Here is a 22,909-nt window from a genome sequence, read left to right as displayed (position 1 = left end):
GCTTCAAAGTTATGATTTGAGTAAAATTCATTACTTTTGAGTCTAAATCATGATTTTTAATTCGGCTGACGTGGAACACTGAAGAAGAGGTGGGAACACTGAAAGAATAGCTGTAGGGAAAGGCTATTCATGTTAGAGAATGTAGGTAGTGGGGGATGAACAGCACACATGGTATATTTTTCCTTGAAAACTTCAATAAGGTCCTGTCCAGAGAGAGATGAGGGTGTTCCAGGGGAATCAAAGACAGCAAGGAAGGTAAGTGAAAGATAAAGTGATAGAGCTTGTTAGTCAAGAAAATAACAGCAGGGAAAGGAAGAAATTCCTTTGCTGTTAGCTTCTCCTGGGAAGTTGTCATAATAGAAAAAGTCAAGTGCAGAGAAGAGGCCCAGGGCATAAGCCAAGGCTGACCTTATGGTAGGAGAGAAACAATTAAATGAAGCAATAAAATGAGGAGTATCTTTCCCAGCTGCTAGGCTCAAGGGCACCAGTTCCGAGCCAAGAAAACCGTGATCCACAAATTGCTACAAATTAAATAAGTGTATAGAGCAAATGTTATTATGTATTTGTTTTCCTTTCCTATTCTCCATGTCCTGAACTAGCCACTGTTTTATCAGGGGTTATATGCAAAGTAGCTGGAACCATGTAGAGTCTCTAAGGAGACTTTCAGTACAGACATTACAGATCAAAATATCTACTTTGTTTGGTTTGTTGGGTTTTGGGGTGTTTTTTATGTGACTCCACAGCTATTCTTATACCTTTTTACTGAAAAATATTTTCAGATAGAAAAAAGAAAAAAACAACACAATGTTTTCTTCTCAGGTAGTGCAACAGAGTGCAAGCACATGCCTTGCTTCCGTTAGAAATTAGAATAAAGCTGTAGAGAATATTTACTGTGTATAGTACCCTTCCATAACTGTCTTCTTGTTACAAACACAAACAGCATTTCCATAAAGTGTGGATATATGTGTGTAATGAAGTGTATTATAAAGGAACTGGTAATCCACTGTTGCAGGATATATTTCCTGTAGGTGCAAAGCTACTTTTAAATCTCTTGAAAGTTCTCAACACAAAGCATTAAAAAGGACCTTTTTTTTAATTACAAAAAAAAGGATGTTCTAAATAACTGGCCAGCCAAGTGCTGGTAGTTGAAGCAGCTTCATTCTGACTGTCGTGGTTTAAGCCCAGGCTGTTAATTAGAACCACGCAGTTTCTACTCCCCCCCCCCCCCCCCCCCCCCCAAGAGGGATGGGGAGGAAAATCGAAAGAATGTAACTCCCTCGGGTTGAGATAAAAACAGTCCAGTAACTAAGGTATAACACAAATCACTACTGCTACCACCAATAATAATAATGATAAGAGAAATAACAAGGGAAGAGAATATGATACCGCCCACTGGAAAAGAGCCCGACAGAGAAAAGGACGTGCCCTTCCGGGGCACTCCCAGTTACATCCCTGGGCATGACGTGCTGTGGTATGGAATACCTCTTTGGCCAGTTTGGGTCAGGTGTCCTGTCCCTGCTTCCTCCTGGCTTCTCCTCCTCCCTGGCAGAGCATGAGGCTCACAAAGTGCTTGGTCAGGGTAAACATTCTGACCAGCAACTGAAAACATCGGCTTTATCAGTATTATCCCCAGGCCGAAAGTCAAAACCACAGCACTTCACCAGCTACTAAGAAGGAGAAAAACTGACTGCTGCTTCTGAACCCAGGACACTGACACATTAAAATTTGTAAACCTAAAAAATGGACTGAAGCTCTGTAATAAAGGAATTCTGCACATTTTTATTGTTGGTGATTTAGTTAGAAACACAGCAGCTATAATGGGATTGCAACAAGAGATACAACAGTTATAATGAGGGAGTCACTATAGTACTGTTTCAGCCTATGGGTAATTTCCTCTTCACTGAATTTCCTCTTTCCTGAAATTTCAGCTTAGATCCTTTTGGCTATGAAATTATTGTCAGGTTTTGAATTTGTATGGCAATAAAAAGTTTTTTGGAAGCAGGACAGAGCATTTTCAGGTAAAAAAGAAAAAAAAAAAAAGTACAATATGGTTCTTGCAAAGAAAAATGTTTGGGTTACCAATCACAAGCACCTCTAGTTTATACTCAGTGTGCCAAATGAGAAGATAAAAACACCAGTCCACTTTCCTTTTCTCTGAGATAAGGACTGGGGGTCTAGAAATAAGAGCTATATATCCATATGGCTCATTCCATATGCTTGGAAATTCTCATTCAGGCAAAAATCTAACAGACACTCTTAGCTAATTCCATACCTGCTGTATTAAACATACTGTGTGCTGCAGTTGGTAGCTCAGTCCTGAGGGTCCAATATTTCTTTGCTTTGATTGTTCTACCCAGGATGCTACCCTTCCTATGTAAATTCTTTGTTTCTCCAGAATTCAGCCATTGCTCATTTTGTTTATGGGGCTATGTGGCACCTCCTAGCATCACTGCATTTCATTTTGCAGCTCTGTTTGCCAGCATCTGTGAGCTTGACTATTATCTCAAGGTATTATTATGGACTGCCTGCTAATTTCCTAAGTATTCTCTGAGTTATCTTGTAACCTGAATTGCAGTATTATTCTCACTAGAGCCTTTCTTTTAGAATATATAGAGGCTTTTATATATTTAGGTCAACTCTACAGTATTATAAAGTATTTATTTCATATGCAAAATTAATGTGAAGTGCCAGGAGTTAATACTTGCAGTGCAGTGAACTGAAGTAAAACTCATAGCAGCCTTACCTTGGAAGATAGTAAAGACTAATGGAAAACAGTGGGTTTAAAGAGAGGGTGTTATTAACATGTAGGTAACAGGGCTGTGAGACAAACCTCACTGTAAATCTGGTTAAAAGCTCCCTTGAAAAAATCGTATTTCGCTTTGTTGCAGATCAGGGATACAGCAGTGTTGTGGAATGCAGTTTGACTCTTTCAGTCTGGGGTGCCCAGCGTTTGTTTGTTTTAGCTCTCCTGGAAACATGCTAGCCTTGGGTACAAAGACTCATACAGAGATCAGAGTATTACACTCACTAGGATAATGACAAACTAAAATGTTAGTAAAGAGAGGAGAAATTTTAGCAGAACTGTCAAAACTGTAGAGTTCCTATTAGGAAAAAAACAATCTTGTTCTCTCCAAACTCTGCATCCTGCCAGTAACAGCCTGATGGTAAATGAAGTGATATAGTTTTAAACAAAATGGTAGTTGCTTCAAATACAACCATACATGTGGTGCATACAGAGATAATAGACGCTGCAGTACATAAAGAAGAGATTGGGAGTTTTATGTTTGAAGTCACCTAAAATAACATCACCTGACACTTTCATTACAGGCCTGTCTTTCCAACTGACAATCCTGCCAAACTTCAGCTCTGTGGATTTAGATTTGGTTTGCATTAGACGTCTTCATCTGAACAAGGAACCTGTGTCAGCTTGATTTTTCTAGTTTCAGTAGAAAAGTTTAGTCATTTTTGGAAAGGTACTAAGGGAGTACAAAAAAAAAACCTTCCTTAAAATCAGCAACAGGATGATCAACAATATTTTTAGCAGTATCTGATATGGACTTAATTTAAGCAGAAAATATAACAGAAAGTATTAATTGTATTAGCACAGTAAGTTACCTTCATGCTAATAATGAAGAGAGAGATGTCCATAAATGGGGAACTCTGCCAAACAATGTTATCAGTGAAGTGTTGTACATAATAGAGACTCCAGTTCTTACCCTCTTATGCTTCTTTGAGTGCATTTGATTCATTAGATAAATGCTATCTTTATGCCATTTATGTAATCACTTAGCAGGAATTACCCTGATTGACCTGCTAGTGCTTCTGATTTATTAACACTTGCTTCTTTGTATTTTATTATTTGGAGGCCAAAGTCACAATTTTGGCATGATTCCATTTCCATTAAGATGGGTGGCAACAGGGCAGACCTTGGAGCCACAGAAGTAGTTTGAAATGCAGCAGTATATCCTCCCAGGTATTCCAAGTTTAGAGCATAAAATTTCTTTTTTATCAGATTTATAGTGCCTTCCACTGCAGCAGAATGTTGGTATTAATGTTCTTTTATTGAGTTTTGAGGCCTCAGATAAACTTACTCCATTTTCTCTGCTCTTCTTTAAATCTATCTGTCAAACTCATGCAGCAAGCAGTTTAGTGTGCCCTGAATATAGTCTTGAGATAACATGAACCAGAAAACTTATGAAATGATGTCTTCTTGTCTGAGGAATATCAGTCCCATAGCTACTTAAAAATTCCTATGACGATATTCATGATTTCAGTGCAAAACTATAAATTTATTTTCACTTTTAATTGCTATTATATATTATTACCTTATCATGCTGACCACAGGGTTGGAGTGTGCTTGGGAAATGAATGATTCAGCACAGAGCTTTCCATAAGCTTGAAAAAAATTTTATGGGATAGTATTACCAGTCATCAGAATGATTTGTTTCCAGAGCTCTGGAAAGCTGAAACTGCTGTGTGTGTTTTCTACTAATGTTAGACAAGATTGGCATAACAAGAGTTATTTTTTATCCAGATATAGAGCAGTAATAAAAGGAACTTTGAGAACAGCACTATGGACACTTACTCAATGTGAAAGGTTAGTGGACAGACTTAGATAATTGACTATGGCTTGTGAATGAACAAAGTTGTTTGTTTCTTTTTGGTCATGAAGTTTTGAGTTTTCCAGATGCAAAGATGTAAAGTCTGCTTTTACAGTGTACATAATGGAATCAAACTGTCAGAACATGTTTATTTAGTTAAAATGAACCAAACAGTATAAATAGCTAAACATTCTACATTAGGATCTGTTTCAAAGGAGTGGTAATGATGTTAAAATTACTTTTACAGGACTGGGATGATATAAGACAGGATCTTTTATTTTTTGTATTTTCTCAACAAAGGGAAGGAAATTGAAGCTAAAGAATAGCTGTCATTCTTGTTACCGGTATCCTATTGCTTAGGCACTCATCCTGCATGACCTAATCCTCTGCTATGATCAGTCTTTCATTTTATAGTTTAATAGTAGTTGTTTCACCATGGGCACAAGTGCAGGTCAGGCTTGTGATATGCCAGGCACATAAAACCAAACCCCTGCTACCTGGTTTGTTTTCAGGTCAGGCTAATTTACATAAGGTGTCAGCAGAAGCTTTTAGAGACCCCAAATATGACCATAATCCAGAACCATTCGCTCATGATATGCCTGCCAAATGGAAAGTGTCAACAGGTTTGGGGCTTTTTAAAATTCTATTTTTATTTCTCGAATTTGCTTTTAGTAGTTGTAATATGTAGGGTTCTTTTAGGAAAGTTTAATACCATTCTGTCTTTGTGATTTGAGCTGCATAGTTACATGGTCTCTCTGTGAAGTGGTGGAATCACCATCCCTGGGAGTGTTCAAAAACCGTGTAGATGAGGCCGTTAGTGTACATGGTTTAGTGGTTGAAACTGTGGCAATAGTTGGACTTGATGATCTTAAAAGTCTTTTCCAACCTAGCTGATTCTGTGATTCTATGACTCTATTCTATGGTCTCTGAGTTTGGTTTGTAGTTCAAACAATTAGCACTTACACAATTGTATGGCATTTCTGTAGCACTGAATGTCTTTGTATTTGAAGCTGCTTCTTCACAATGACACAGTAACAGGCTATTTATGTAGGAGAGCAGGCAGTAATGAATGCTGTATTATATTTTATCCTTGCTCTTTTATAATAATCACATATAAATAATGCATTGCCAGAGGCAAATGTAACATTATATATACAAGCCCTATACAAGCTGTTTCTTTTGTTTTCCCATTTTTAGTGGAATCTGAATCATTAAAATTTTCAAAGATAGCCATATGTGTAATTCAATAGCAACAGTGTGTGCTGTGTAGCCTCTTCATCTAGTCTGAAGACTGCAAGTTATCACAACCATCCCTGTCCAACACTTGAATTTTTAAACTCAGATTGTAGCAATTAGTGCTTCCGGCTTTGAATGACTCTTTTTTCAGTCCTTTGTCAAAATATTACACAAATGGAACCTGACATAGGATTTGTAGCATTCAGATCATTTGGACAAATTCACTTTTAGAGGTGAAATATATAATCTGTTGATGAGTGAGAATTAATATAGAGTCTTAGCTCAAGCTAAAAAAGTTTAGGTTCTTAATCCCAGATGTTTCTGGTTCAATTCCTCTTATGCTGCTATTCTTGAAAATGCCACCATTTTCTTATTACATAGTCAACTTCCCCCCTCCCTCCAATTAGTAATAATAACTATCAACTACATATGGTTTTCTTCCCTTTCTGAAGAGGCACATCTAATTCTCCTATGAAAAATTAATATCTACTATTTTTATTGGCTATCCAAATTAAACCTGATGAATGTAACCTAGTATGTAGCTGGAATTTAATCCCCTTGAAGTAAAAGCACTTGTAAAGTTGTGATGTGTTTTAGACTACAGACATTGTCTCAATAATTGTCCTGTTAAAATAAAATCATATAAATTTTATTAAATTTACTCTGAAGGTATAAAATTACAATAGTGACAGTATTTTTTGTTTTGAGTCTGTGAAGAGGACAGGAAACTCGAATAACACCACGGATTCTCCCTTGACCATATGTTGGAAAGGTTTGCCACTAGATGACGCCTTCATTCTGTTCATCTCTTTTTTTCCCTGACGGCTGGACCTGAGATCCTGAAACTATTCCTTTAGTAAATCCACCTGGGAAAGAATGTTTTTCACGTATTTTTAAGTAATAATTTTTAAAGCCTTCTATCGAAGTAATTACAATTATTGCTAGTTTTAATTCCAGCCTGTTTTGGTCATCAGTTTTCTTGTTTGTTATATTGCTAATTTATCTGTCTTGGACAAAACCCCTTTTAAAAATAGTTTTTCTTCATACATGTTTTTCATGTCACTCTGCTTCACAACTGTAACTTAAAAGTAGAAGCAGGTCATGACATTGTCCTTTATACCACCTATGAACAGCCATTTAGCATGTCTGGATAAAGGCTTGTATAAATATGTTTCATTTAGTGCACACTTTTCCTTACCAGGAGGGTGGAGGGTGTGGGGGGAACAAACTATACTTTTGTAAAGCATTTTAATACTGGCATAATTCTGCATTTTATGATACCTGCTCATAAAAAGTATCACTGATCCTGGTACTAACAAGTGAATAATTCCTGTGTGGACCAGGCGAGAGAGAAACTGAAATATTCTGTTTAACCACAGATTAACGCAAATGTTGTAGTTCCTACTCCTCATTCATTAGTCTCTGCACTGAAGAAATTCAGGTCTGTAGTCTGTGATACACAGCAGGTAACCATAGTATAACAAATGAACATGGATCAGCTGTTCCACAGTAAAATACACGCATGTTTCTGCCCGGTAGTTTCTTGTCTTATCTTGATAAGGAAAATCACAACAGCCTCCCTTTCAATGAAAGAGGGGGAATTTCTTCATTTTTGGTTAAGCAGTACCTCAGTGTAGACATCTGCAGGTGAACAGTTGCATGCGAGCAGCTCCTGGCACCAAGTTGACCAACTTCCTTTGTGATAATTTCTGTATGTGTCAAAAGGCTGCACTAGGCCATCCTTTACAAAAAAGTCACTGTAACAGACTATAACAATGTATGGTAGGACATTGCTATGTTCCTATGCATACTTGTCTGTTTTGCTGACAAAATACAGCCTCATTAGGTGGGTTTGTAACATAAAGAGATGCTATACACTCTTTGAAGCTTTTACAATATTTAAAAACACACTTTAATGAAAATGCTATCTGATCTTTTTTTATGTGAACTACTTCATGACAACTGAACTATTTCATGACAACTGATTAATATTGTTTCCTTAAATGTAATAGAAATCAGTGCTGAGTTACTTGCAGGGCTTCTCAGGGACGGGACTCGAAAGACTGGCTCTGACTGGAAATAGAAGCTGGGAGCTTGTATAAAATAACCCTGGGAGCCAGTATTATTTTGTCAGCAGTACTTTTGGTGACTGTATATTGGATAAGATAATTCTGCTGTTCATGAAAGTGATTTGATTTGGACAAAAAAAAAAAAAGGCTTTCCTAGCATACATCAGATTTGTATTTATATTTCTAGTGACAAAAGGAGGTTTCTGGCAATAAGCCTTTGCAGCATTTACCAGACTTTTCAGGAATTTTGTCTGTGCGGTAGGTGATAGTATAAAAAAAGATTATACTTACTGTATTACTCATTTTATTTAAAATATGATTATGTACTTTCTCTTCTAAAAAAATAATCACTACATTAAAACATTCATCTTCAGAGAAGATGGTGCAAATTCTTCTATGGCTTCCAGTCACTTCCTAAAGGGCCATAAAACACATTAGCATTAAGTATTTAAGAAAGCTTACCTGTATTGTGCATTAGATAGGACAGGCCCACTGTACTTTGCAGCTCATTTCATCATACAGTGATGTGGTTACAATCTTACACATTAAGAAGAGCTACATTAACCAAGATATATTTTTTCAACTCTCTAATTACTACTGCCATATAATAAGACTCAGCATTGAACTAGGTATTGAAGTTCCCAGACTGAATAAAGATGTCCTCTGGCATCTTTTTTTAATACCTAATCATTATAGTGCAGGGGGGAAAAGGATGATAAAAGCACTGGGCTACCTTTATGCTCTTCAGGCAGTGGATATTAATTACTGCAGATGCAGCTGACAGGAAAGGATAGGAGTAGTAATGGTGTTCATTACCAAAACCTAATGGAGTGGTCAGGAAAGAAGGACAAGTTGTAATCTTTCAACAGTCTGAGACCAATTGATTGAAATGTTTCCATATTTTGTTCTCAGTCCAAGTGGAATTGAGAAAATCATCAAAACATACAGCCCAAAGGCTCTAGTATTGATATAATATCTGAGAAAGTGATTTAGACTGTAACTGCTTAAGGTGCAACTGACTGTTCTGTGTGAATTCTGTGACTGCAGAACTGTATCCAGTGTATGGTTTTAGGAGTCTTGACTGTTAATATCATCGGTAATCTAAGCAAAGGACTACAGACATTTTATTTTGCAGGCCCAGATTTTCATACAAGTCGTTGCACTGTTTTTATATCCAACACGGTGATGCTGATTTGTTCTATGAAAGAATTTTAATCTGTGTATAATCCCATGAGGAAACAAATTTGCAGTGAGAGGTCAATTATTTGGGCCTTTTTTTAGTCCTATTCCAAGGTGCCAAAATACGTTTCATTGGAAGATTCCTCACATATTATAGGTCTCATTTTATCTAAGTTACTTGCACTAGGACAGCTACAGAGTTCTTTCATATACTTAGTAAATAAAAACACATATCTGAGAAGTTACTATAGTGTCTTCATGCACAGCCTTGCGTGCAGTTGGGATCTACAGTAAACTGAATATATTTTTCTTTATTTATGACTTTGGGAAGGATTGACTTTATCAAGAGAACACAGATACTTATCCTTGTGAAAAACCTGTAAACCCAAGTCTGAGCCCAAGGGCCAGAATCTTCATTGCCTTGGACTGCTTGCTGTGTCAATGGCACATCATGAGGTTTAAACTACTGAAGTGTGTTCTGCAATTCCTTTGAGTCAACTTGTTCCATGGTAGAGGTTCAGGTAGTTGGCATGAGATCATCTTCTGACAAATATTACCCTCTCATAGTAGTGCCTTGCCCTTGTAGAATCTCATAGTGCTGGTACAACAAGCTAAGGGGAGTCAGGTAAGAAGAGGTATAACCAAAACAATATCCCTGTTGCTGTGAGCAGATGTTGCATCCTGAAGTCTAAATCAATGCCAGGGCTGGAGCTGTCTAGACTTCCACTGGGGATCACACTGGATCCTGCAGCCCGATGATCAACAGTTAATTCATTTCTGCCACTGTAATTTAGTCACAGTCAGCATTGATCTTGCTCTGCTGCAGAATCACTATGCAATTAGCATAGCTGTAGAAATTTTGGTTCTGCTTCCTGGTTTAAATGGCACAAGTTCACTAAAACAGAAATAGTTCAGTTATGATCATACAAAGCCCTTCCCTGGAAAACAGTTATTTTCCTTTAGTGACTTCTGATGTGCTAATGTTTTAACTGAGTGTTCGTATTTTCTGGGTATTCAGTTTATGCCATCAAGGAAAGCAATTTGCTGTAATGCTACTCAAGGCACTCATTAGTAGCAAACAGCAATCTGTGTTTTTAGAGAACCAAGGCTGTTATTTCACAAAGGGAGCCATTCAATTCTGCCTTAATCCTCTAACCAGTAAAGCTCATCTTCCAGGTGTTATTCCTGACTATTTTACTGATATTTGTTTCTCAAAAATGTTTAGAAATTTAGAGTCAAATTTAGATTGTTGTTGGTGATTTATTAAGAAAAATGGAATATTATGTATATCTATATCAATAAATGTAAATTCTAAATTATTTGGTTTTGAGTTAACAGAAAAAAATGCCATATGCCACATGGTTTTGGTTTTAGTTGCATATTTTGATCATCTAAGTTGAAAGATGAGTGTTTAACTTAAAACTCCTGTTCCTAATCATTCAGGGAGTTTATTGCATTCTTTCATTGTTGAATCTTTGAAGCAGATATCAGTAACAGTGAATAGTGATACACATTTTCTTGACACTGGTACTTTGAATGCATTAAATTCTGCAGCTCTATAGTCTGTGTTATCAGTAGATACGTATGACCTGACACAGGATCTGATCCGGCTGAATGGAATGACTCCACAGAAGTCCTCTGACTTAAGTAGAATATGTACTATCATCTGTTGTATTGCCATTTCTATTTAATGATGTCTGAAGCACTGCAGTGTGAGATATAATTAAAGCAAGTGTGATATTTAGAGAATAACTGAGAAAATTTTTGCAGCTATTGAAAATCTTGTCAGATTAATTTTATTTTAAATCTCATTTTCACACAATGATTTCTTCTGATCTTCACCATCTGCATAACAAGTGTAATCAGCAAGCTGAAATTAAAATATCTGCAACCTCTGCCCTTGAAGTCAATCACAAATGAAACCAGAGAAGAATGTGTTCTGGTGGGGAAAAATAACTTCTGAAGAAATCCTTTCTATTAATCTCTCCCCACCAAGGCGCAATATTACCCTTACTTAAAAAAAATACAAATAAATGTATTTAAACAACTTAATGGTGAAATTCTATTTGTCTTCATCAGATCTTGAAGTCAAAGCTGATTCAGAAACTTCCAACTTTCTTTTACAAGCAGCACATCAGCAGAGCACATAGGATATGCATGGCAAATTTTAAAGCCATTCTGTGCAAATATGTGACCCTCCAGAGCTTAACAGAAAGATGGCCTCTTAGGAACTAGCCACAGAACACTGTTGGTGGGTGCATTTACAGCAGTATCCTGCAGCATTTCCCTGCAGTGTTGCTTTCTTCTAACAGTTGATAAGAAAATGCTCGTTGACCTTGAGGGAGAAAAATTGACTCCATGCAGAGGGTTTTTATAAATTCCACCATAAATATTTTTACACACACCTTTGTCCTTGTCTGTTGAAAAGTCCAGTGCCAGGTAATGGTACTGACTCTTTGTCCAGTACTGTACTCACTAGGAAGTGCTTTTGTTACAGTACAGGCCTTTATGTTGTCTGGATTAGAAGGTTGCTGGTAAATTTCCTTCCTGTTAACTGTAGTTGAGTAATATTCTCTATGAGGAAAAGGACCAATGCAAATGGTAATCCTTCAAAACAGCTGAGACAGCACTGCATGCCAGAGGGCTGAAAAACTGGGAGTGAACATCCTCTGATTTACCAGTGAGATCTGTTCCTCCTGTGCAAGTACTTAATCTGCTGACAAGGAGATAAGGGACTTTGTACAGCTTAGAGACCAATCTAACATCACAAATATGACACAAACAAGTATATCTATACGTGCCTTTGGAAGCAATTGTAATGTAACAAAATTAATATCTCCTCTGTCTCCAGTTCTGTGCATACAGTTGTAAAGGTGCTGTAAGTTCCTACATATCAGTATGTGTGGGAAGAAAATTCTGTTCTGCAATGTAAAAAAACTTGCACATTTGCTCACTCCCTGTTAAAGCATTAAAGAAAACTGATGACCAAAAGTGGCCAGATCCAGTTTTCTCCTAATCAGAGTCTACTGAAATGCACATTGGCCTACTTCATGAACTTCCCTACCGTATCCATTAGGTAAAACCAGTAAACATAATAAGAAATCAATTGAAGAATGCTTACTTTCCATCTGCAGACTCATCCATTGTGAATTATTGATAGTTTTTTGTGCTACATGAAAGGTTTTCCTTTGTTTTCTGATTTGGTGTGAAGTTATGAAACCCCACGTCGTGCAGGCTTACTCCTGCCAAAAACCAGCTATGAGAAATGTCACTGATTAAAATGTGCACATTTTGTTTCCCAGTGATTACTTTGTTCTGATAACATTTTGAAAGCTTAATGAACTGTGGTACTTCCTATCCTAGTAACTAGCAGAGACTTGGAAATAGGAATTAAATATATTTCTAATGGAAAGTCAGGGTGAGGGCTGAATAAATAAAAATAAGGAGTTTATCAACTCCAACTGCAGTTTCTTCTATGTGAACCAACATTAGAGCATTGCTTAGCTGAAGTACACAGGAAGTTTGATACCAGTCAACTTCCATCAGGAGAAGCAAAGTCCAATTCATAAAAATATCCCTATATACACACCTATATGTCCATGGCCATGTAAGTATTAGTGACTTATTAATCCAATTTGGGTTTTTGCAGATGTAACCTTGTTTTCAGCTGGGACACTGTCTCACTGCTTTCCTATCCTAAAAGGTAGGAAAGCAGTGAGACAGTGGGAAGGCTCAAAGCAGGTTAGGAAGGGGAGAATATATTCCCATTTCTGCAAAGTGTTTTTCCCCATCTCTTCTCCAATTCCCTACCACTGATCTGTTTAGCGAATTGCCACCCCTCCCATACCAAACAGAAGATGGGGGCCTGTGGACAATATGGAATTGAAATGGTGATAAAGTTTATGAGAAAGTTTATATATCTGCAAGGCAAAGTTGTAGGAAAGACAGGTTTGGGTTTTTTTATTAGAATAATTCATATGGTTGGGAAAAACCAGATGAGCTTTTGGGCATACAAGCCCTTCTTCAGTTCTGTGAAATGTGTGCATTTTGTTGAATAATTTCTATTTACTGAAGTAGTGCTCACCATCCATGGTTAACTTAAACTTGCCTTTAGCAAAGAGCATGAATTCCTTTGAAAAACCTGAAATAAAACTTAGAAGAGTTGTACGGAAATTACTTTTCTTTTTAAAGTCTCTGAAAGGGAGGTAGAAAGTGAAGATTGCAGCAGGGCAGGTACTCTTTATGAAGAGGGTACAGGCAGTCTGTGTGTACTTTGCAGTTTTTCTCCTACAGCCATAAGTATGCCTTAGTTTGCACATCATGGAGCAACTCTTGAATATAAAGTTTGCATCAAACAGCAGATTTCTCCACTGGGATTATTAGTAGGATGTCAGCTCTAGCTGGCATTTAGCAGCATTGTCAGTGATTCACTCTAGGAACATACTAAGGAGTTACAGCATTTCACATTGGCAAGGAAACATAATCAGGTGGTAACCACTAGCAGCTATAGACCTGGGCCAAAATCAAATCAATCACCTGCATGCGAAAGGCCACGTATCGTATTCAGTGCGCCGTTATGTTGCCTGAAACTGTGGACTTTGTGATCCAGAACTAAATTAAATAGAAACAGTCCAATGACTGCCCAGTTTTACTCAGTCATCCAAATATATTATAATATTACAGCTATTATGAAGAGATACACTGTGGTCGAGATCATTGTAACTGATAATTTTCAGTCTTGTCACTGCAAGGCATTCCTTTTTAATCTGGAAATGATTAAAAATACGTAGGAAAGCATGATTTGAAAGACAATTACTTTTATTTAACTCCAGACTGAAATACAAAGGAATATATGATGTTTGTAACTGTTTGATGTTTTTTCTATAAAATGTGTTTGTTTCCATAAACAGGCTTAAAATACGTTCGCAAGGTGGTGTTGAAGAATTATTGCAAATCTGGCTTGGTTCTTCTCTTCAGACAAAACATAACATCATAATGGTGCAGCTTTCTGATCAGTTTTATTTTTTCTTCTTATATACCTGATAGCACACCTGGTCTTCACATGTCAGTTCCTACAATATTAAAACAGTTAGTATATAGTGGTACAAGTTGTATTTTGCATACGCAGCAGATCCTGCCAGAAATCACTGCAATAAAAAGATGTGTTTATGAAGAAGAGAACAAAAAGAATAGTGTATTATATGTAACTAAACAGCAGGCATGCACCACATGTTGCAGTAATTAGATTTTGACAGTTAAACTGAGCTTTAAGAAGCATAAACATGAAAAATGCATAAAAATTGCTCTTTAATGCAATGCTTTCTCATGCTTTATTGTTAAAACAATATACTGTAATAGTTAATAATTCACATTACCTCATAATTACAAGAAGCTGTGAAACAAGGAATTAAATAAAAAAAGAGGATGCTTTGAACAGATGAGGGCATTTGCTTCAGAGACATGCCCAAACCATCTTTCAGGGGCCAAAACAACACAACATCTTTGCCCAGTGTTGCAACCGACCCCTTAAAGGTTGGCACACGTGCACATGGCAATGCAGTCAGTTTGGGCAGTCTTCTCATTAGCCTGTGCCAAATCAGACTTTGAAGTGAGCTGCAGCTGGCTTTTTGGCCAGCAATACTGTTTCTGAAGACTTGTAAAATCTACTTGATCTCTCTGTTTTTGCCAGTCTTAGCCTGAATCCTAGTGCCAGCATGTAGAACCTTTGTTAGGTCAGGTTTTGGATATGCATTAAAATAGCATTGAAAAGGTGTACTGGACAGTTGGCTTTTAGTTAAGTGGCAGACAGTGTTCTTCCATTCATTGCTTTGACCTTCTAAGCTTGCAGACTTGAGGCAGTGTACCTGGCCATACCGACTACCTGTAGGGCATACTTGTGAAGGAGTAGGTATCTAGAGGCTAATCATGAGACAGATCAATGAGCTCCGCTCCATAATCTTTCTCCACCCAGCTATTGCAGCATCCAACATTATCATGCCCATTTCTTGATTGCTGTCCCAAGAAACTCTGGAATCATTATCATATGTGTCTATATTTTTGAAATCTTTCTGGACTTCACTCCTTATTTCCTGCACAGGCTCTTCTGGCCTATCTTGGACTTACCTCATTTAGCTTTGGGCTCCAGCTTACTAACTCAGATGTATGAATGTTTTGACTTTTTTCTTGTACTAGCACACAGTAATTGCAGTGTAGCTTGTTTGCAGGATCCTCTTGAATACCGAGCAGTTTCTGATCTGTATTACACTACTGTATGCTAAAATCGCATAGTGCTTCTTCCAGAACAAAAATAGCTTTTTTCTTGCAATCTGTCCCATACAGTTTGGGGTTTTTTTGGGTTTTGGTTTGTTGGGTTTATTTTTCCTACCACCGATGATATAAGAATGAGCTGATGTTAGAGGTGCAATGTAACAAGAAGGGTTAATAGCTGAAGGGCAGTGGACTGGAGCAAAAAAAACCTCTGAAGGGTTATGACTTAATTGGGAGCAAATGGAAAGAAATTGAGCATTCCTGAGTTGTAGCAGAGGGGGAATTTCCTCAGAGCTCAGTGACAGGAGCTGTCTAAATAAAGACCATTCAAACTAGAACAAGTAACAAGCCCCTTGAAATGGAAAACCACACTTTGATGCAGTGTCGGTTGTGTACTATGTAATCTGTGCAGCAGCCCTTACCAGATGCAGTAGGTCTCCTTCAATCCAGTGCTTCCAGCCCCTGTTTTTCTTTTCACCTGTCTGAACACACACCAGTTTGTCACCGTCCCAGGTCACTAGCGTCTGCATGAATCAGATAATTAACTCAGATATGTTATCAAGAAGTTTATCAATACATGAAAATATGCTCAATCAAACAATGAGAAGACACAATTCCCTACCATTCCCCACCTTCCTCCTAAAAACCTCCAAAGCAGACATTCAACCAAAACCAGGATGCATTCAAGATGACAACAGGATTTTGATGTGAAGCTTTTACAATGCTTTGTTGTCATTTCCATGCATTTCTTCACATACATGAGTATAAAGCGTTCATACTAACTAGGTACTTGCTGGGTGAATTAACACTTGTGCCATGAATGCAAATTGTATTTTTATTTTCTTGCCGTTTAAAGCCATTAATAAAAAGATTAGAAGGCTTGATGAGTGAAGACATAGGGGCTTATACCAACTAGTGCAGTGCTAACACCTTTTCTAGCTCTGCATCAAATAACAAATGGAAGTGTATGTTAATATAATCTCATACAATAAATCTATTTATCTATTGTCATGCACTTTCACAAATGACCTTTAAAGAAGAACGATCATAAGCTGGACAACATGCTCTAGCTGACCCTGCTTGAGCAGACTAGGTGATGTCAAGTAGTCCCTTCCATCCTCAGCCATTTCATGATTTGATGTGATACAGTCTATCACTAATAAACAGGACAGTAGGCATGCTGATTCTTGTCCAGGAGCAGGATGACCATATCTGTAAGAAAAAGTTCTCTTTACAGGCTAAATTATCTACTCAGATAAAATAGAGTACATTCAAAGCAACTTTGTTTGAATTGTTCTAGATTTGAACCCTTGTTCTGTAGGGAGGCATTTAACCATGTATCACAGGCAAATCCTCATCGGAGACCAGTTACAATCAGTGGAAGTTCAGTTATTAAAAAGCTCCCTGAGTATTGGGAGCTTAATTTATTTTCTAGTTCAGCACTGGGAGATTTATTTCTCTTTTGAGGGAGCTTTCTATTAATAACAAGACAAAACTCATTCCATTTCAATTAACTTCTTTCTTATTTACGGAGTTTTTAAGCTACATGCTCTTTAAATTATCCATGCCCTCTTTACATTTAAATGTTGCCTAGCAGCTTTATTACCTTCATCTACTTTCAATGTGTCTGAGGCATTGTTTTGTTAATAAAATGACCAGAAAATTCTTTTATAGCAGTCCAGAGAATAATGGCATGACTTGCTTCCTTATGTCCCTCTCCTCTTGTTAGAAACAAGTAACGTGATTTGTTTAGGAAAGTGTATTAGGCAAAAATGGTTAAGCCAAGTAGGGTTATAAATACAAGCTGTGTTCCCATCCTTCCTTCCAAATATCTGATAATGAAGAGGAGAGTCTGCAAATGAAATAATTTTGTACAGAAAGGCAATGGCTTTGATAGTGGTGAAGAGCACTAGGGTCTACGGATTTAAGGAGTGGTGCAAATAATGAGTCCTTAGATACTCAGTAATGCCTTCAACTGATCTAAAGAGATGTGGGAGCAATGTTTCAAAGCATAAGGTCTGTCACAAGAATATGTCCCACCCAGTGGAAAAGAATGGGTCTTACAGTATCGTGGCTTGCAGTGCTGTGCATGAGAAGTAATTTGAAAGAAGTAGTAGGAATTACACTTCATCAAGTTTGAGAATGAAAAGTGACCCACAGTGAATAAACAATGTCTTCTGTTTAATTTGTGCCACTCTAGTGAAGGATGATGTGAGTTCAAATGTAAACATGTCCTGTATGCTGCTGATTTCCTGTGGCAATTGCCAAAACAAAACAGGTCTTGTTGACAGTGAGCTTTGATACCAGCATCTCAGAGTTTGGCAACAAGTTCCAAAACTTTGTTTATTGAGAAAACTTTGATGGAAAAAACAGCATATGTTTGGAGAAGAGCAAGAGAGCTGAGCTTAGCGGAAGAATAAAACTGCAGTAATTGGCAGAGGAGTTGATAGGGCAAGATTCAGTGAGTGATGACAAAGACAGGCAGGTGATGCAAGATTAATAAGACTGTGGAAATTAAAGATCTACTGGCCTTTCTACCTTTGAAAATCCTCTTTAAATATTTTAGGCGTGACAGGAGAGTAAAACAGAAGCAGCATTGATACAGAAACTTGACTAACACACAATATGGTCCTTGATCAAAATGTTACTCCTCTGCATATCTCGCTGAAAGGTGTATGAACATATGGCCAGTTTCCTAAGGGAATTTTGAGCTCAGGTTACTCTTATAACCCTAAAGATGTTAAAGCATGCACTGCTGGGCTTCCTTCCCTGTCTGCCACTGCCAGTAGGCCTGCCACCTGTATCAGTGGTAGCTATGGCTCACGTTTTGGTCTTATCCCTTCTCAGAGCTCCCTTAAGGTTAATAGCTGAGAGCAGGTTTATTTTTAACAGTGTCCAACTGTTTAACTGTCCAGCTGAGGCTGAGCAGGCTCAGATGGAAAACACAGTGTGAACCTTGCCACTCAGAACTGAAAGTTTATACTGAGTCACAGAAAGTCCTCGATTCAAATGGATGGATTTATAGTTTCAGGAAGGAAGATAAATAGGTCAAAATACAGTTTTGCTACTTTATAAATACATAAAGGTGTATCAGAGAAAAGCTGGAAAAATCTCCTACTAGAAAAATATGTAATTAACGATTGTCCTCACGTAGCCATCCTGATTTGCATGCGTAATAAATGCTTGTAGCAGGAACCGAAACTGTCTCAAGATGCAAATTATTCCTGCTTTATAAAAATCCCCCGATGTTTGTAAATATTGTGGGTGCTTTTTCATGTATTCAGCTGATTTTTGGAACTGCTCCCTCCTGGTGCTGGCTGTAGGGTAAACAGATACAAGACACCAAACTTTTTACCTTTACCACTCGATTATCCAGGCCTTTGGTGTGCTCCTCAAACTCCACTCCCACAGTGAAATTCAGTTCATAGTTTCTGAAAGTACTGAGTGTTTTTACTTTAAAGTTATCACCATCTTGAACAACCTCCTTTGTTTGTTTCAAATGTTTTGCAATCTTACGAGTCGCAAAATCAATACCTGCCATAAAACAGAGAGTATCACAATGAAAAGTCCCATATTTGCTACCAAAAATAAAACCCCACAGCACTTATATTCATACATACTAAAAAACCCCAACACATCTGGTGTGGAACAGAGTTCCACAAATGACATTTTCACCTGCAACATTTTGTAGAGAAAAAGATAACTCCAAATAAAAATAGTTCTGTGTTTGTCAGTAAACTTTCAACTTGAACATCTTTCACTGACTATAAACTTACTTATTAACAGGATATCTGTGGGAATGTTGTGAGCTGAGTTACAACATACAGCCAGTAGTGAATTTCAAATCTCCATTTTTTTTGAGGATGTGCAACAGTTGCTATTAGATGGACTTGCCTATTTGGCCTCAAGAAGCTGTGGGATGCCAGGAGTGCTATTATCACTTTATGCCTGGGAGCCATTCTCTTCTCTTCTGTAAGCATGCAGTGTAAGTCATGTAGCACCTCACATGGGAGGGTGCTGGTGTGTGTCCTGCAGGGTTACAAATGTTGGCCGCCCCCAAAAGAAGAACCTCAAAATAATATTCTTTTTCAGAAAATAAGCATGTTAGACTGAGTATGTAACCAAGTGGATTTTGGCATAGAATCATAGAATGGTTGGGGTTGGAAAGGACCTTAAGATCATCTAGTTCCAATCCCCTGCCATGGGCAGGGGCACCTCACACAAGACCATGATGCCTGAGGCTCTGTCCAACCTGGCCTTGAACACTGCCAGGGATGGAGCATTCACCACTTCTTTGGGCAACCTGTGCCAGTGCCTCACCATGCTCACAGTAAAGAACTTCTTTATATCCAACTTGAACTTCCTCTGTTTTAGTTTAAACCCATTGCCCCTTGTTCTATCTCTACAGTCCCTGATGATGAGTCCCTCTCCGGTATCCTTGTAAATGATTATAATTACATTGTTAATGTTACTTTTACGATGAACCTATAGTCTGTGGAGCTATATAAGAGGTTAATTCATTTAAAAATATTGAAAATTATTCAAATGGATAAAAATAAGCAATGAAATAAAACTATGACTTATACACTATTAGTAGACAGCAGACACAGAGATGAGGTGTAGTTTAGATGTTAAAGGGTGATGAATTAAAAGCCAAGAGTAAAAGAAATATCTAAGTACAGCATTTGATAGTTCCTATTTAATATTCTGTAACCATTTTATGCAGAACAGATCTCCTTAACATCCTTATTTTGTTCATGAAGAAGCCTAACATTAGAATGTAAACAACTGCTTGCAACTGAATTCATTGAAAGTTTCTAAAAGGAGAATATATATTGCTACGACGATAGTTTGCCCCAGACAATCCACCTAATGCCAGCTGCATTACCATCTGCAATAAATATTTCTGACCAGCTGACAGTGAATCTTGTTATGGTGCTATATGCAAATGAAATAATCTCACATGCTTCTGCAAGAGATTGAAAACTGCTTTTGATTTGTTAGCCATCCTTTAGTGGTTTTGCATGCAAGTTTAATCATTGTCAGCTCAGCAATGCCACATACTAATGGAGCCCTTTTTTGGGGGGTAGATTCATTATACTACTTGTGAATTACTAATCGAGATGAGTACAAGGATTGGCTTGAAAAAACTTCTTACTTTTTAACATGGGGAATAATGTTCTTGTTCAATATTTATATTCAAGACTTCTTGGGTATATTTCATCTGTTGGGGTGGATTAGAGGTATCTCTGGGTATGATTTATAGCCAGGTATCATAAAATCTAGTTCTCTCTGAGGAAAAAAATTTTTAGACTTCCAAAGAAATGCTATTTCTGACTAATATATTAGTCTTGTAGCTCCTGGAGAAAAATCAGGGGAGGTTTTATTAAAGCATGGTTTTCATAACTGCATTTTGAACAATGCAGGCAATAAAAATGATATGTTGTTCTATTCTAATATATTAAAATACTTTGTAGCATATTTATGTTAAAATCAAAGTTTCTGGCTTAAAGGGCAAAGGTATTCAATTAAAGTATAGAAATGCATCTGCATTAATTTAAAGGATGGATGAATTTCAACAAACCAAACTCACATTGTGCCTTGAACCTGACCACTTTAATGCTTAAAATATCAACCTTATGTATATTGTGAGAAACAGAGCAGAAGAATATCTTTTCATCCTTTCCATTTAATTTCCTTCCATTCAGAGAATCACCTATAGCCAAATGCATCTCTGCATTGATTGTGGTGGTGGGTTTTTTTTTGTAGTATTTAATTAGTATAACTTACAAAATCTATATGCATGTATATGCAAAAACCCCCATCATGTACTTAGGAAGGGCCAGCTCCAGACAACTTCTCATGCATGTATAAAACTAACTCCCCTCTTTTTTTGCTGGTTTTGGAGTGCAGCTCTATTACTGCAGTGGTGGAAAGGTGGTAACTGTTCTTCCAGTGCCAACCCAGGTTGCACTGAAGAAATTCTTGAGAAATGGTGATGTCTTCTATTATTTCTTCTTTTCAGCAAATCAAAGGTCTACATCTTTGGTAACCTAAGTACAGGAAGGATTTCATGCACACTACTTCGATAATCATAATGAGCAGGAGCAAAAAGTTTATGCCTTTATGGGAACAAAAGTGCTTAAAAGGCATTTTATATGGAAAATAATAGGTGCAACACAAGAAAACATTTCTCTCCTAAAATCAGCTCAGTCATTACAAAAATTGAGTCTATCAGTGTGGGGAAAAATAAACCTATAAACAAAAAAACTTGATATGAACAGATATGAACTCGTAGTCAGTTAACAATATACTAGCATCTACAAGCAATATCCTATACAATGGATACACAAACTGTAGCTATCAGGCCTCTGATGCTTAAGAGGCTAACAGAGTAGTAATGTAAGTTGCCTGAAGAGCAGAACATCTCTTTTTGCATGTATACGTACATTGTCATCGATGATGGTCCTAGACAAGTGAAAGTCAGCTTAGTTAACAGTGCAAACCTATCTTTAAGAAATCCTGTGACCTAAGTCTCCTTGCTGTGTATGGACTCCCACAGAAGTTGTCAGAAATATCTGCCCATGTGTCTTTAATTCTTTTTAAAGGCTTTTTTCAACTTTATCATCCAATTGGTACATAGAATTTCTACTACTTCAAAGCATTAATTACTAAACACTGTCGTTAATTTAGGGGCAGAGATTATCCCATCTTTAACAGAGCCGACCAGGTTGTGATTTGACTGTTACAATAAGTATATACCAGGAGTAACAAATATTTAAATCTATAATTTCTGTATCTGAAATATCTGTATCTGTTTTTTTTTTCCCCATCTATACCTGGCTTTTCATTCATCTAAATAATGACTAATACGTTTGGCTACAACTCTTCTCTTACTTATATACTTACATCACTGTAATTATAAGTATATTACTTTTCTGAACTTTTAATGTGGTTGGTAGAAACCCTTATGTCACGATGCACAGAAATAGTCTCATTAATTTTTAGGAGGATTTTGCTTATAATTGAAACATTTTCTCTTTATATAGTTAATATTTTTTCATTTACCTAAAGCGACCATGTAGCCTTCCAAGTTTTCATTTCTTTCCATTTCCCACGTCCCATTGTAATCAGCAGGCATGGTGGCAAGAGCTGAAAACCAACTGCAGATCAAAAGGTGAAGCTGGAAGCAGGATCTGTTAAGAGGATGTTTTATAAACCTTTTCATATCTTTTATTTTTATTAAGGTTTATGGTTTTGTAGATAATACAGTTTAAGGGTCAGAGTGACAACCTCAAAAAACTTTGCCTCCATTAACAAAGTTCACTTGAACAGCTGACAGATGAGGAACACTCTCTGAAATATGTAGTCATACAGGTTATGATTTTACAGTGACCTTTGTGAAGAACCACTAGCTATTATGGGATACCTTTGAAATATAGTGAACAGAGTGGCAAATTATAGAACCCAGTTCAAGTTTCCAAGGTGAATTCTCTTTGAGTTCCTTTCCATGTCACATTTCCTTATGAAGAAACAGTCTTACAGAGCTGACATTCC

The 22,909-nt window shown here is 37.2% G+C and overlaps 1 protein-coding gene across 1 annotated transcript; it reads right to left on the bottom strand.

Moving 5' to 3' along the window:
* Nucleotides 1-14,103: 14,103 nt before the first annotated feature.
* On the bottom strand, nt 14,104-22,493 carry RBP2 (retinol binding protein 2; the record flags this gene model as incomplete). The annotated part of the gene is made up of 4 exons (XM_080623317.1): nt 14,104-14,157; nt 15,775-15,876; nt 18,708-18,886; nt 22,421-22,493. 4 exons carry the CDS (start codon nt 22,491-22,493, stop codon nt 14,104-14,106), a joined length of 408 nt encoding a protein of 135 aa, XP_080479443.1.
* Nucleotides 22,494-22,909: the final 416 nt, after the last annotated feature.

This window comes from Psittacula echo (assembly GCF_963264785.1).
Source record: "Psittacula echo genome assembly, chromosome: 7".
Lineage (NCBI taxonomy): Eukaryota > Metazoa > Chordata > Aves > Psittaciformes > Psittacidae > Psittacula > Psittacula echo.
This window is presented reverse-complemented; position numbering and strand designations above follow the sequence as displayed.